At 28.8% G+C, this 17,977-nt stretch overlaps 1 protein-coding gene across 1 annotated transcript; it reads left to right on the forward strand.

Annotated features, from left to right (window-relative positions):
* The first annotated feature begins 280 nt into the window (after nt 1-280).
* Nucleotides 281-5,249, forward strand: LOC123296100. The gene is made up of 2 exons (XM_044877561.1): nt 281-409; nt 3,985-5,249. The coding sequence occupies exons 1-2, from the start codon at nt 313-315 to the stop codon at nt 5,247-5,249; spliced, it is 1,362 nt and encodes a 453-aa protein (XP_044733496.1). The 5' UTR covers nt 281-312.
* Nucleotides 5,250-17,977: the final 12,728 nt, after the last annotated feature.

Below are 17,977 nucleotides of genomic sequence, written 5' to 3' on the forward strand. Positions count from 1 at the left end.
AAGTAGTGGTTGGACACCGAATTGTACAAATCTATAGGTACTGGCTATGTTTGAATGCCAACTGGTCGTTATGTTTATTTGAAAAATATGTTTTATTGAGACCGAAAAAATTTTTGTATTCTACACCATTTATAGAATTTATTTTAATGCATTCTCAAACATAAAACCAACAACCTTTATAAAAAATTTGTTAGTATGCATCAAATTATTGTATTGGAATCATGATGTGTGATTTTTTGTAAATAAAATTTTTTAACTAAATTTAATATTTAAAGAAAGTGTTTAATTAAATTTAAAAAATACTAAATCAAAATGAATTTGAAAATGTTTAAAAAAAATTTTAATTTAATTTTATTTGTTGTTTGTTTTGGGAATAATGTGTCGTCAAGATGTTTACAGAATTTTTTTGGTGAGTTTTAATCAGTTTTGGGTGTTAATTTAATTTTTTTTTTTAATTTTTACTAAATATCAATAGTGTTGGATTGCGATTTATTGCGTTATTTTAAATTGAATTTCAATTTTTTTTTTTTTTTGTAGAAAGCATTTTTAGGGAACGTGTACTTAAACAATACGGATTGTTAATATTTTTAAAAGTTTTTATCGAATTTGATATCGCGATTAAATTGATTCATATTTTTTTGGATTGCTTTATGCACTTTATGTGGGAGTGATTTTTATTTTGTATTAGATAAAAAATCCATTGAATTTGAAAATATAGTTAATAATATATAGGCCTAACAATGAAAATATCCAATTATTGTTCTTTTAATCATATCGGTTGTAATCCACCGCCCATGGTTTTTTGCCTTCTACAAAATTTAAATGCAGGTGAAATTTCACATCATAAATAAATTTTTTCGTATACCACTTCCAACTTGGTTACCTTAAAGGCTAAAATAGTTTTCTTTTTCAGCTTTTTCGATAATTCTGAATTAAATCCTTTCACTGAACTAAGTACAAAATTTCATTATAGCAAAGACTGTTCGTTTTCGAGGTATTAGAGTTTGTTAAAGAAATAATAATCGTATGAAATTAATTAAAATTATTAAAAAAACAATTATTTAAAATATTATCCGTTAATTTCAATTTGCTTGCAAAATGACTTTTATTTCTTGGCGAGGAACCTCGCATTACCTTTAAGAGCTCCAAGAAAAAGAAAGAGCGGGAGGTGTCGTTTGATACCCGATACGAACCATGCTCCTTTGGTTGTAAATTATGTATATAAACTTTAAAAAAATAATTGAATGAAACATTGACGTATTGACGTGAATTGGTTTTGTCATTGACGTATTGGTTATATAATATACTGAAAAAAAAGTGTCGGTCTTTTTGTTTGGTCTGCCCAACATTCGCTGAACATACCAAAAAATTACTAACTTTGCATAAGAATAAGGAAATTCTCATCATTTAATTGATTTTCATTCGTAATCGATCAAAACTTGATCAAACACAATTAATGGTTGAACAAAAATGTAGTAGTTTGAAGATTTATTGCCGGTTAGCACATTATGTAGACGGATTTTTAGGATGTTCCGATTTGTATGAGGAAATGAAAAAAAAAGGTGTAAGATTGAATGATAAAAGAAAGTGTGTATTGCGTGGAGGATATAAAGTTGTAAGACATTTACTAGAAAGCTGTTAGCCAAAGAAAGGGAACCGAAGGGAAAGGGAGTCGGAGAAAAATTCTTAACAAGCGGGGAATGAAGCATATAATACCTATGTTAAATTCGGTCGTTAAGGTATACTTCAAGTATCTTTTACAAATAAGGAAAGATGGCCCTAGCACTCATAACAACATCATTTTGAATATCTTACCTTTTTTATGCATTTTTCTTTTGTAATTATTTCGAAATTTTTAGATTAGATTGTTTATGTTGATTATGTGTTTATGATTTTAGATTTTATTATTATTGCAAAATTATTTGATAAGCAGAAGTTTTCTGTAAATCAATTATAGAACAAATAAATAGAACACAATTAATTTATTCTTGAATCAAGTTCATACCTGAAATTCGAATATTAGGGAAAAGTATTACAGAATGATCCTTTTAGTCGTTGAACAAAAACTTACGCCGATATAGTAAATATTTGGTGTTTCGCAGCAAAAATATTAGGTAATTTGACTGTTTTTAATCTATGGTAAGACAAATTTCAATCTTAAATTTTTGTGTTAGTTTTCGTCGGCTGGTCGTTTTTCCCTTGACTTTTTTCTGTTAACTTTTAATAATATCATAATACATTTTGACAAGCATAGAATAAATTTTTAGGTCAGTTTTGATAACGATATTTAAATATGTCGTTATGGGTAAAATGATCTCCTCTATATTGGCTAAAATGATCCCTATCATTTCCGTGCAAATGATTTTTATCATTTCCGTGCAAATGAATGTATTATCGGCGATTTTATCTAAGTAAAACAACTTTTATTATTAATGTAATCATTAGATTAAGAAACTATAATAATAAAATTATTTTATTTCTTCTATTATTTCTTTTCAAATAAAATTCACTAATTAATATTTGGTTAAAAAAATTAAATAAAAAACTAACGCAAAATTGGCTGATAAATGTTGAATAAATGAATATGTGGGTGAACAAATTAAATTATCCAGTTGATTGTAATCATTCAAATAATTATGTTATTAATATTGGAGTTACGCTGCAGAATCTGGAAGGTTATTGTAAATTTAGTACAACTTTATTGAAGGATCTTCAAATTCAAGTATCCTGCTGAATCTGTTTTTTTACGCATGTAGCTTATGTATAGACGTACTGATTTATCATCGTTGTTAAAATTGATAAATACAGGGTTTTATATCTAAAGGTGTCGTTTGATATAAAAACTAATTATTAAAAACGTAATTATATCTGTAGTTCAATTTCAAATAAAAAATCCACATTTACTTATGGAACAGAATATCACTTAAATGGTCACCATGGCATAATGCATCTTTCAAATTTTCCGCAGTTGTTTGTTAGGTTGTAAAAACTTCGTAAAAAAAAGTCTATCTCCCAGGGGCCTCTATTTTTTGGGGGGTAGTTGAGGGTTTTAATCGGTATTGCAGAAAAACAAAAAAACTATTTATTAAATAAAATAGATGGTCTAACAAATAAAAGTTCTAACTGCAGTATTTATGCACATTTTCCCTTGGGTTTCGACTTTCTAGTTTCAAAATTGGCCGAGATTTTCAAATGGAATATTTTTGCTCATTCAATCAAACGATAATGTATACATCTTGTAAACCGTTAGAGATAGAACAAAAGTGAAATGTAAAAGTTATTTCTTATACAAAAATTTAAAGTAAGGGTGCAACTTAGGAAAAAACTTTGGTCTTTATTTTTTTTTATAATAATTTTTTTTATAATACCTACCCTGCTATTCGGGGCAACGGGTCAGCTCGCAAGAAAAAAAAAAGATACTAACGTCACTCAATTGTTTTGCTTTCCCGGAACCCCTCTACTAGCACTTAAACTTTATGGTATGGTATTAAAGTTCAAATTGACTTTTACTTCTATATGGAAATACAGAAAAGTGTTTTTTTTCGACTTTTTCAGGCAATTTTTTTAATTTTCCTTTCCTCATCCTCGTACTTCAAGGAATATTATAAAAAAAGAATTAGCGAAATCGGTTCAGCTGCTCTAGAGATTTGTACTTAGCAACACATTTAGCGATTCATTTTTATATTATAGATTTGGCCATCATTGTTTCCCATAATCAGTTATACATCATTCCGTTATGCCAATATAATGCGATAAAGCAGTTTAGAAATCAATGAAAACTGCTCCAATAAATCATAGCTCACAGTGTTGCATTTCCAACCAACCCACATTCGATGGGACAATATTTACCTACTTTTTATACATTTATATTTGCAGTGCCCACAACAACAGGAAATTAATTTTTTCAAATTTTATGAAAATTGATATTTTGATGTTTACTTTTTACTGAACGTTTATTTCATGTAAATATTTGGTTTTTTTTAGATCAAAATGTTCACCTGACAAGGAGTCCATCATCATTAGACTCTCAATACAAAAGGATTCTCTCATTATCACCAAATTATAAAGATGCAAGAAGACGTGGTTACTCCAACTCTCGAGATTCTAATTTATTCAAACTATCCAATACTGCACCACTTCCGTTGACTCCATTACAATTATACAATCAAGGGGCATTATCAGACTACTATTCAATCCCCTTATCCCAATATAACCCTGCGCTACAGGAATATAATATAGACGCACTTAACCAATATAATCAAATACCAGCACAAGATTATAGTCAAGAATTTCAAGATCCATACAACATGGGTTTATCTCAAACGTACAACTCGGATCCATATGGGCAATATAATCCACTTATACATCCATATAATCCATATATATTACCACCATATAATCCATTTCTACAAGCGTACCAACAGAGTCTTTTAGGATATTATAATCAGGTACCATTAAGATATTATAATCAGATACCACAGGATTATAATCAGATTCAAGAATATGTTCCACAATATCCAGAACAATTTTCGCCCGAAGAAAAAAATGAACGACTCAAGGAAATCACGCAACGATTCTGGCAACCAAACGTTCCATTACCACACCAACATTGCCTAGATCAGCCATCTTTCGAAAATAATACATCTAATCGTCGTGGTTCAAGTTTAGATAAAGATTTTACAAAAGTACCTCATGTAACTCCGAGAAGAAAAAATCCTAAACCTTCAAACCAAAATCAATTTGGCAATTCAAAAATGGTAAAACCATTAAAAGACAATGGTGAAGATTTACTTAATCAAGTGTTAGCAGATAGAGCGTTAGAAGAGAAAGCGGGACGCCGTGGAAGTTACGAAAGTGGAAAATACGGTAAACATGTTGTTCCATTATATCAAAAACAAGCAAGAAAATATGCAAATCCATTTGAAAGTACAGCTATTGTTGCACCTGGAAAAGAAAATGAAATTGTTAATCCTAATACAAATGATGATATCGTAGCTATTAGATCTCAAAACAATCATGCTTATCAACCAAGTACCAATTGGAACCAATCTTATCCAAATATATTTAGTTGGTTAGGAAGGAAACGGCGTGATGTGCCAAAAAAAGAGTTTATTCATGATCATGATCATGTGACTATTAATAAAAATAATGCGGGCATAGATTTGTTACATTTGAAAAGGCAAACAAGTTACGAAAATGAAAGGATGAGTAAAGCAAGAAGTGCACTTCGTTCGCTTTTACGCTTATAACTTGTTTCATAAAGTTTAGTATTTTAAGAAAAACTGTATTGTAGAATGAAAAATGGTTAGAGTTTAAAGTGTTCAGTGTTAGTGCTTAGTTTAAATAAGTAACTTAAAAAAGCTTACTTTAAATAAGTTACTTACAAAATATATTTTAATTAAGAAATGGTTTAAGAAACGTGGTTAGTTTTTAAATAAATTTAGTGGAATAAAAGACTAACTATCATTCATTGGTAATATAAAGAATATTACAAGTTTTTAAGATCTAATTATTTTATATTCATAGCATTTCAGTTTCGTAGGAACCATTGCTTGTGTGTAGGCCGTATTTGTATATAGATTCCATAGTTCGTAGGGTAAACAATTGTAGGGCTTAACAAAGCAACGCTTTCGGAAAATACAAGGTAATTCAAATTTGCACGGCACTATTTTAGGTACGTGTTCTCTAGCCTAGAATATGGAACAAAAGAAGGAAAATAATTTAATACCAAGAAACAGGACGTTAAAGAATTATTTTTCTAAAGTTAAATGTTATTTTGGTGCAAAATCAAAAACCTGTTTTGTTTAAGAAGCTGGCAATTCAAATGTTTTCGTTTTTAAAGAACAAAAAGGAATGTTTTTTAGCCAATGGGAATGGAACATAGAAATGGTGCTACTTCTCGCTTCATTTTTTGTACATGCCGTGTAGATACCGTGGAAAATTTTAGAAATCGGATCGTAGCAGTCACAACAGCTATCATGAATCGTCCTGATGCTGTACTAAGTGCCTAAAAAGCATGAATTCGTGCTGAATGCTTCATTCAACAAAGTGGCGCCTACAATGAACATTGAATATTAAATTTTTAAATAATCATCTGTATCCTCCTTATTGTTCTAGTAATAAGTTATTTTCGGGTACATGTTTTTATACCATTTATTCCTTATTTTGAGTGAAAGAACACACACTTACAACAGAGCCGTGCAATTTTGTATTTCAAATACCGTATACATCATATATATTTTTTATAATTAGTTTTAATTTTTTGTGATAGGGATTATATTGCTGGACTATAAAAGATAATAAATCACAATTTTGCTGACTATCAAAAAACAAAAAATATTACAATTTTAAAATGCTCTTGTAAATAACAATATGTCATAAATTATAAATGATTTAAAAGTTGGGGAAAATTTGAAAAATTGCTTTAAAAAGGATAAGTGTATAAACTTAACTAATAATCAAATTAACATTAATTACGTAATCGAGTATATTTTTTTAGTTTGGTGCAACTTTTCTGTCCAGCATTATATCCATAAAATAATTGCTTTAGTTTAAAGTTATTTTTAATAATTTATTATTATAATTATTCTGTTTCCTGTATCTTTAACGGGATGGAGTACTCCTTATAAGTTTGAAATTATTTATTAATTGGTTGAATATTTGCCACTGAAATATTTCTCATATACAATAGTTTGATTTTTTTTTACCAAAGGAATAATAAGGAGTGCTCCATTGTACATTAGTCCGATGTGATACATTAATAGTATATCAAATAATTTTATTAATAACCTTTGTAACATTTATAATTATGTAGAAATGTGATTTGACAGACAAAAGGATATTTAGAATTACAACAATATTTTATTTATAGTAACAGATTCATGATGTGGATAATAATAGAATCTAAGGTACAACATTGTCCCATAAAGATATCAAATAATTTTGTTGACAACCTGTATAAAATTTTTGTGTTAATATTTATAATAGTTTAAAATTAAAACAACTTACATTTGCTGAGACAGTGAAAGGAATAATAAAAATTACGATATAGTTTAATATTTGTACCTTAGGATCTAAGGTACAACATTTTCCCATAATATATCAAATGCTTTTATTGACAATCTGAATAAAATTTTTGTGTAAATATTTATAATGATTTAAAATTTAAAAAGCTTATGTTTGATGAGATAGACAAATGGATAATAAAAAAGTACAACATAATATAATATTTATAATAACAAGATTTATGTTGTAAAAATAGTAATCATAAAATAATAATCTGATTGATTTTTATTATTATTTTTCAAAAAGGAATTTATTTAATACCTATATAATAGAAAAAATTTAATTGTACACACAACACTAATAAATAATTAAATATCTTTTATCTGTGATTTTTCTTTCTCTTGTTAAAGTAAGTAAAATTCATTAATATTAATTTTATTTTATTTTAACAGATAGGGTCTGTTCACACTACAGTATGGCATAAGTTTCCGTAGATACAAGACCGTCACTTTTATCAGTCTCCTCTAGATTTTGTCCAGTATACGAGAGATACGTTAGTTTTTTCTCAGAGAAAACTACATACGACGAGACCAAAATTAAATGAGATTAATAATTTTAAAGTGAAGGGGATGATTCGATACTCCTAAATACCCTTCTAAATATCGTTTCGTCTAGTATGAAGCCTAGAAAGTTGATTTTATATAGCAAAATCGAATAATTTGTGCCTGCATATTAGTAAGGGTAACATATTAGGAACAAAAAATGCTAGATTTAACGAAGTAGGTGTAGTGTTTCGAGAGACATGTTGTGACCTAAAACCGTTAGCGAAGAGCGATATCACGGACATTATTTCAGAACAAGCAATTCCAGACAATATTTTAAAAATCTGTGTCGTATTCAACTCAAATATTCTGAAGAAACTCGCAAACAATATATCATAAAAATGATTTCCTTTCCACTTATGGCTTTTTTATTTGAGTGAAATTTATCGAAAATAAGGCTAATAAACATTAATAAACCACAGTATGTTTGTGTGCAAACATTCAATGACATATGGATGTTTAACAAGTAGTTAACCAAGGCGCTAGCCAAGCTACATAATAATCGTAGTGTGATTTGGTCTTTCCTTCCCTGTGCAATGTGGATTACATTTATCTCTCACAATAGGTAATGGTATGAAATATAAGTAAGTGAACAGATTTTTATATAAACTAGTCTAATACTTAAGTCAACTTAACTAGTATTTTTCTATATTCGTTCAATTTCCAGAATTCCGTTTCAAATATCCTCACTTTTGTCAGTAATTCCCTAAAATTTACAATATATTGGTATAGAATATTTCTAAAGATTTCATAAAAATGTATTTTACTCACAGTTATATTTTTCATTTAATGAGTTTTCAGTTACAGCTTTTACATCCCAGAGTCTCCACATACAAAAAATCAAAACGGAAACAAGGGTCCTCAGAGAAAAAAACGTAGGAAGTTGAGAAATAACATTTACTTCCACGACCGTCCACCAAATTTTATTTTGCAAAGGTATTTACTGAATTCAGCAAGCTTCTTTTTGAATTTTATAGCAAAAATCACAAAAAGTTTTTATAAAATCCTAAGTATGTTTAAAATACAAGAAAGGGCCACACTTCAGGTGCATTTTGATATCAAGCCAGATTTGTTTGCTAACGGGGTTTTTAAAATGTATCTAGTTTTCAAAATATGCGAATGACTGAGCTAGAGTTTGATAACACTTTTGGGCTTTTTTTTGCTATGGTGTTCTTTGAAAAATACAATTTTCCATTTCAGGTGTTATAAATTAAACATTTCCAAATAAGTGCCAGAAACTAAGGTAAAAAGGTTTTAAAAAAATCATTTTCAAATACTCTCCAAGATGAAATTAAAGTGGCAAATAACTGAAAACACTCCGTTTTTTAATTCTCTTCTTTCCGTGTTACACTTTCCCATGTGACGTACTTTATGGTGAGCCTCAGAGGGCTATCCAAGTTACATTGTCTTCATCTTCAAAGTACTAAAGTCTCCTACACATGAAATTTAAAAAAAAATTTTATCTATCAATCATACCAATAATGGAAATATGTATCAATGCGTTATAATAATATTCCAAAACTATCAGGGAGAGTTAATGTCATATTTAATACGCCTGGACTGTACCAAATTCAAAACACAATGCATGTAGAATGGTTTTGTGTACAAAACTTCCATTGTTTTCTTATTATTTCTAAACAACATTTTTTTGATTGCATTTAGTTACAAGGTCACAAGATAAATTGAAACTTTTTTTTTCGACAGATTCATGTAAGTGGGATTATTTTTTACAAGGAACGTGGTAATGTATTATTTTTATACATAAGATTTACAATGGGTAAAAAAATTATTTTTAATAATAAAAAGGCAATAGCACACAAGTAGTGTTCGTCGTGAACCGGTGTTTTCAACGTGCTGTGTATGTCACGTTTTATGCTTGTCGCTCCGAGGTGACCATCCAAATCATGGTGCTCACCAAAATAGAATTTTTAGCCCCAAATAAAAAACAACTATAATCAAATCGCTTAACGAGGCTGAAGAAGGCTTTAATTTCTTGAAACACAATTTTTATGTTTTAGTTCATTCTTTTGTCGCTTTTAGTTCATCGACATTTTTACAAGTAATTTCTACTCCTTGATAATTGTACATCTCATTTTGAGTTCTATGACAAGAAATCATACATGAACCACAAAAAATATAATGACGACCCCACCACACTCTTAATCGAAATTTTTTAATAAATAGATTCAATATAAATTCCATTTAAAAAAAATGGTCATTCCTACGTAATTATAACTTATAAAGTATATGAAATTACTATATTATAGATAGAAATTTATTCATGCACAAAAATATTTACGAACAAAAATACTATTCAAGGTACTGTAGGACAATAGCTATGTGGATTGGGTAGGAACAAACTTACTACAGTCAATAAATGTCAAAAATTGGTTTCATCTTCAAATCATCATAATGACCGAAAAAACCAACGATTGGATGAAAAATTTTTGAGATATCGCCTGTTAAGGCATTTACTCCCAAACAAAAATAATAAAACAGTGGACTGATTTTGAAAATGTACTCACATGTGTTTCGATGTTATTCGCGTGCCAATAAGGTTTGATCGGAAAAACAGGATAAAAAAGTGGGAAATATCTCTAAAGACGATCAAACCTCGTTGCTGGAAGTTTCTTGAACGCTGCAAATGATGTCCCGTCGGTGATTTCAAAAAAACACAATGTTTAAGGACGGAATTCAAATTTGTAAAGATTAGAATATAAAATTACACAATTCATTTAAGTTGCAAACTTTTTAAAGGACTAATATTTAAGTTGCAATCGAAACACAACGGCTCACAAGTTATACACGGGGAATGAACGAATGGCTTGAAAAACACATCACTTTTTAGAATCAAAAATTACGCAAAAATCACAAAAATTATATTGCATTAAAATTATATAATTAATTTTGACTAATATACTAGACTTTTTAGTTAATTGGTATGAGTAAAAACACTTTCATTAAACTGAATTAAAGTTGGAGAAAAGATGTTGCTCCAACGAAAGTAGCGATTCATTTTAAACGATTAATTGAAAACTTGAATTTAAACTTGAAAATTAACATGAAAAAAATGGCGTTGAGACCATGTGTCTCAAGGCAGAGCAGAAACAGAACATAAATGACTGATGAGCTTGCAGCACGTATTTTTAACGGTTGTTAGTTGTAAAAATATTTGAAATTATACGTGCTGCCAAATATCATTTAGCTGTCAACAGACAGAACATTTAGGGTGCGTTCACCTAGTTTATGATTGAATGGCCTAAACATCGTCTTATTTGATTCCTGTACGAAATACTTTTATATATGAACAAAATTTATGTGAACAAAACATAAATAATAAATAAATGAGAGATAATGTCGACAAACAAACAAAAATAAAAATTCGATCAGTTGAAAAAATTACACTCTGTGTCTAGAGCTAGTATGTCCCAATTGGCTAAAGCGCTTCGCATGAATCCAAGAGGTCCGGATTCGAGTCTTGGTACGAGTGTAATTCTTTCAATTCTCTTCATTTTGACAATTTAAAACATGCCGGTTAACAAAAATAACAGAATATTTCATCGATAAACGAGTTTGAAGGAAGTGTGTTCTATTAAGGATGTTAATTAAAAAATAATGAATACTGTTTTGAACTGACTTTATTATAAAAACATTTCATTGGACAAGCTTTTATAGTACTAAAAAATAGAAAATAAACATTTCTAGGAGTCACTTATAAATGACATTTCAAAAATGACAATTTTCATTTATTCTGATATACTCGGTAGATTAATCAAATATTACTAAAATAGTAAACACAGGGCTGTTCAATAGGAGAGCCGTTTTGTCCAAAAAGATGTTACCCCTTACATGGGGGCGGGGTTAGAAACATTAATATTAGTAATATATAGTTTAAAATAACTTATGTGTAGTAAATTATATAGTTTTATTACGTTTTTGTCTTCCACATTTAAGTGGTAACATTTTGAATAAAACATCTCATTTACGTGGAAACAAAACTGTAGACGGGTTATATCTCATTGAATTATGAATTTTTTTAAGTTTTTTAGTCACTTTTTTACTTGACTAATATATGAAGAATCAGTGGTGGTGAAAGACTGTTGTACTTACTAACAGTTTTATTATGGTTTACGATTACAAAAGATTATTATAATAAGATTGTTTGCATCAATTAATAATAATTTTAACTACAATCAAATCAGCTATATTTTACATTTGATTATATCAACTTTATATTTAGTAAGTTGTCAGAACATCATAAACTATATTTAAGTTGATAGTACAGTGAAGGCTATTCTCCATTTAGGAAGTGTCGTTTGTTGTTGGAACTTGTTAGAATGACAAGGGCAAAAAAACAATCAGTCTATGGTCGAGAAACGTTTCAAAGGATCTAGTTTTACAAAATTTTTACATTTTTGTCCGTATTATTAAAAATTAATCAGATTGTAGAAATTACTGTATTTTGACTAAATGCGAATAGCTTAATTCACATTTAGGCGTCATAATTTAAAACAATTCTAAATTGGGCGAAAATAAATAAAATCAAAAATGTAGAAATTAGAAAAATCAAAAAATTAGTCAAATGTATATTAAATACACATACAATTAATATATTTCAATGTTTACTACTTCATTTTTAAGAGTCAACCTTTCGATTAAAATGGAATATTGTATTATTTCATTCCATTCAAATGCTATATAATATACAATATCATATTTTAACTAGCCAATTTTCAGTACATTTTCAATGGTTTGAGCTGTTAAATTCAAAATGAAGTTTCATTTACTCAATTTAACTGCGTACCTTAAAACCTTAATTGTATAAGTGTGTTTCATTCACCGCACACTATAGTCCAACGGATTATTAATTTTCAATGTTACGAGTTTAATATTTTGATAAATAAAATTTTGATGATGTAGGTATTTATATTTTCAATACTTTCAATAACAAGTTTTCAATATTTGGCAACAACGAAAATTAGCTGTCATATTTCGTTCCTTACTTCATTTTGAAAATATTATTAATTCAGACAGGCTCAAAAAATTTTTCGCCTCTCGTTTTTGTTACTCTAATACCTACAAGTGAAATTTACAAAAATTTTAAAACCACCGATAAATTTTTCGGGAACGTAACTATAAACTCCCATTTGAAACCTATCTAAGAACACTCTCCATTAAATTACCATTTTCCTTAGAGCCTTCTCCAAACTGAACCGATTTTGAGGAACATTGCCTATTTTATCCGGGTATGAAACCTTAAACTCGCACTTGAACCATAGCTAAGAACACTTCCCATTATTACCTTTCAAACGAAAGGTAATACGACACTACAGACAGGCAGACTGACACACATAGTGTTCAAACTCATTGCACTCCGTTTTTTGATTTGGAGGTTAAAAACAATAATTACATGGTTAAAAGAAAAGGAATGGAATTTCATAGATGAAACAAAGCCGCCCTTCGAAAGTGTGCGTCAATCGACAAATCATAAATTGCTATTTTCCACCCCAATTGCAATGTCAAATCTCTGCACTTTTCTATTAATTAGTTTTCTATTGGAGACCACAATTTTAAGCTTAAGTGATGAAATTGAAAATTTTTGAAGCCGTCCGAAAGAAAACTTTCCTTTTTTCAGAAGTTTCCCAAATAAAAATTATTTTGGTTCTCCACAATGAAGCCATATATAAAATCTCAATCTATTATAGTAATTACGTGAAAAAAGTCTAGTATATTAGTCAAAATTTTTTGAAAATTCGAAGTAAGAATTCAAAAAAACAAAACTCATTACATATTATATCCGCCTATGTAATTATATTAAACAGAAAATGCTTACATTATAGTTTGATAAAACAGTAGTAATATATGTTTGAATAATATTGATGTACATAAATTCATATATTATTAAAAGGTGTGGCTGGCTGCAGCTATAGTTGTGTGGAATAGGCACACGCCTGAAGACATAGGTCATATTCGTGACCCGATATAAAACACAACACTATACGCTACAATACTACTAGTATAGGGTAAAGTCTAGTACCAGCGAACATGATTTACTTTTATGTGGTTTTAAAGCCACTTTTTAAAATACAACAATGGAAATTATCTCTGTTACCCCTACACACTATGTATTTTTTCTCGTTAAATACTTGTGATCCATAGTAAATGATCATCATGTAACATGTATCACACCCTAATGTACCCACTAGGATCACACCCATCCTCTTTTCCTAGCGTCCAATAGTAGCGTCAACTGATTTATTATAGACTCAGTGAACAAAATTGCTTTTCTACTTAAAATACGTATAATAAACTAATATATGGTACTTTATGTGGAGTCCTGGTGCCGGAATTAAGTACATAACTGATAGCTAGGAAAACACTGACATCACAGCTGAAAAGAATGGACTAAACTTAGTGGGATTCAAAGAATATTCCAATATTCGAATAGTTATATCAAAAAAAATTGAATTTTTACTTTATGACGTCATCAAGATCCAAAAAATTTAATTTTGCTATATCACAAATTTTATCCAATTTTGATAAACCATATATGTAATCCTACTAAATTTGGGCCATACTTTTCAAATTTCAAGAATGTAGAGTCCTGGTCCTGGAATTCAGAACATAAGTGATAGCTAGCGAAAAACTAACATCACAGCTGAAAAGCATGAACCAAAATTAGTGGGTTTCAAAAAAATTCCAATAAGATCGGATCAAATTTGCCTGTGTATCAAAAAATCGTTTTTCAACTTTATGACGTTCTCAGAATCCAAAAATTTAATGTTGCTTTATTACATGCAAATTTTATCGATAAACCAAGTATGTAAGCCTACTAAATTTGAGTCATACTTTTCAAATTTGTGATCAAAATTAACCTAGGTCTAATAATTTTTAAAAATGGGGAGCCCTGATCCCGAAAATAAGCACATAAGTGATAGCTCGCGAAATATTGACATCACAGCTGAAAAGAATGACCCAAAATTAGTGGGTATTAAAAAAACTTTCAATAATTTTGGATCAAATTTGCCAGTGTTATCGCACTGAATATTTAAAAAATATAGACAGAAGAAAAAAGCACAACATAATCGTACAAAATTGATCATGTGCATAATCAATCATTAAAACCATCAAAAAAATCATAGAAAATTTGTCTAAAAAAGTAAGCGATAAGCTTATAATATACGAAGATACGATAGGAACATAGTTTAAAACGATTCCTATTTCATGTCCCACGACACTTTTCGTTTTTTTTTAATATTAAAAATTATTGCATATTTCTATATTACTTAAAAAAAAAAAAAAAAAAAAAAAAAAAACAAATAATCACTGTGTCGGTGATTGTTCTTTAGGTTTTCTGGTAAGTAAAAAAGTTTAGTTTGCTCTTTGTCTTCTTATAGTCGATATAATATACAAGTACAAGGTATCAAATATCTATTGAGGAACTATAAATCATTAATAAGATACTTTGAGTCCGGGTACTAAACCATTACCCAACTTCTATACATATATGTTTAGAAAAAGAAAACAATATTAAAAAATATGTATAAATATTCACTGATAACTTGGTCTGATTAAATTAAAATAATACATATTATTATTAGGTACTATTATTTTATAAGTATTATACTATGTATATATGAAATATACATAGTATATTAAGTTTAATCCCAAGTTTGTAACGCTTTAAAATTTTGATGCTACAAACAAAATTTTGGTATAGATGTTCATAGAATCATCTAATTAGTCCATTTCCGGTTGTCCGCCCGTCCGTCTGTCAACACGAACACTCAAAAACGAAAACAGATATCAAGCTAAAATTTTTACAGCGTACTCAAGACGTAAAAAGTGAGGTCAAGTTCGTAAATGAGCAACATATGTCGTAAATGGGTCCTACGGTCTTGGGTCCGTAAGGCCCATTTTGTAAACCGTTAGAAATAGAACAAAAGTTTATTTATTTATTTTTTTTTAATTTTTCTTATAAACAAATAACCAACTTTTGTTTACCCGTGAGGGCCCAAATTAGGCGTAAATTGTATAGTATGTATTATATGGGAATATCAGTTATGTATGCGTTACATGTATGTATGTATAATGTGATAGAGTAATCAACACTGTCTATGCATGGTATTTCAACAGTTAACTCAGTCAATTGTTTGTTTTCACTTGTTTAAATATGTATTTAAATACATTTGTATTTTTTTTTTTTGTATGGTTATCAGAAATACTTTTGTCAAATTACAAGAATTCATCGATTCATTCAACAATGAAATGCATAAAGTGATTATATAAAACGATTCTGAGATACAATTAACGTAAGTATCCGGTTTTAAAATGCTTTAACCTTTCCTTACGTCTTTGTAAAGAATGTATCTTTTTTTTTAAGTAACTAATCCTTTGTGCTACTGTTTTAGTAAGTAAACTTTTCTCCGATGTATGCACCTAATTATCCGGAGAAAAATCTGATTCATTTTAACGATTATTTCTTGGCACATCGACTGAATGAATATAGGGTCTCAAACTAAGTCAAAATTGGCTATAGCGACATTGTAGGAACCAACAATTTGGTTATTATTGCCGATAGTCGTTATAAGCGATATATACAGTTTTATATTAAAGTTGCAATTGGCCGTTATATCAGGTATATTAGTTAAAAAAGTGCAAAATAAAGCTCAAAATAAATGTTGTTTTCGTTATTTATTTCTTTTTTTGTTGGTCAATGATCAACAAAATGTTCTTCCTGTATACAGTGTGTCGCATTTAAAATGAAGACACTCTCATATTTTCGTTATTTATAGAAATATCGATTTGAAATTTGAAGATGGAAAAAATGCATGAACCTTAATTATTGGTTTAATGCTTCTTTTCGTAACGCAGAACAACAACATATTTTAAAGAAATAGCATATTTCGACTCTATTACCAGAAGGTTATATTACCCAATACTTTTATTCAAATTTTTATTTCTAGGGCCTCCTATATTTTCTTTTTTACTTTTCGAGAAAAAAATGAATAAAATATTTGTATACGTCCGCCCATTATTAATTCGAACATAAATTTTAATTTGTTCGAATTATTTATGTTTCATATTTTATTCTGAAATTAAATGAAATTAGGTACTTAAATTATAAATGGGCAAAGTAATTTTGGTACATTTCAAACAAAAAAGTTTTTTGCATTAACTTCAACATCGTGCCGACAACGAAGGCTTAAAACCACAATTCTATACCAGCTTTTTTTTATCACCTAATAAATTATTAAGGTGCACACAGTAAATAATTTGCCGCCGATTTTCCAATATTTATGCGAAACAAAAGTATGCCTCAATTGTTTCAAACAATATGCCACTTAAATTATGTTTCATAATTTTTTTTTTATATATGCTTACATTTTTAGTTATATTTTTCTCGAAAATATAGACTTATGCACTGTATTGAAAGTCAATGGTGGGAATTGTACAGCCTCCTCAAATTGAGCTATAGGTTTAACAATTGGTATACTGCTTAATTTTTGTTTTGGGAGGGGGGTCGGTAGTACCTCCTCGCTTCTTCCCTTTTTGTAAGTCGAAATAAGTTAGGTGTATGTCAAAGTTGTGTCTTTTTGAAGTGATAATTTCCCAATCCTCCTTATTGTTCTTTTATGTCCATTTTGCAAAAACTTGAAAACACATTAATCCTCCTTCATTTAACTAGTTATAAGAAATGTATATAATGGGAAGGGGGTATGACTTTAGTAATGGAGCTCCGCCGCTCAAATTTTTTTTTTAAGTAATATTTTATTTAATCACTCATTCAATAATTTTGGTACATTGTTTCTTATAATCCAATCAATGAGATTTTGAAATTTATTCGTTTTAATTTTAATATATTTTAAACCTCGTAAATTTTGAATTGAATGAATGCAGTAATAATAATAAATACCTCCTGAAACATTAAACTTTTCTATGTTTATTTGTAAAGAAATGCGACCGTATAAAGTCAGATATAAACAATTGCTTAATATAAAAATGTAAATTGAATTCACTAAGACATTTTCTAAATATGCAAAGAAAAGTAGTCGAGGAGTTAGTGATCCACTTTATAAAAAAAAGCCATACGATTTCGTTATCTTTTATAATTCTGGCAAAAAACTGTATTATTCAATTTTTTGCAGTTATATTCATGCAAATTTTAAACTAAAAACTAAAGATCATCGTAAATACAAAAAACTATTCATCATCTTCGAAACTAAGTATTAAGGACTTCGAACTATCATCAATAGTGATAAAATTGATTAGACTCTTTCTTAAAACATCCCTTATTTAACAAAACTCCTCTAAACATACAAAGGTTAAGTGAAAATTATTATCTAGCCAATTCAAAAATAATTAAACCA

Source organism: Chrysoperla carnea, chromosome 3 (genome assembly GCF_905475395.1).
Source record: "Chrysoperla carnea chromosome 3, inChrCarn1.1, whole genome shotgun sequence".
NCBI classification, from domain to species: domain Eukaryota; kingdom Metazoa; phylum Arthropoda; class Insecta; order Neuroptera; family Chrysopidae; genus Chrysoperla; species Chrysoperla carnea.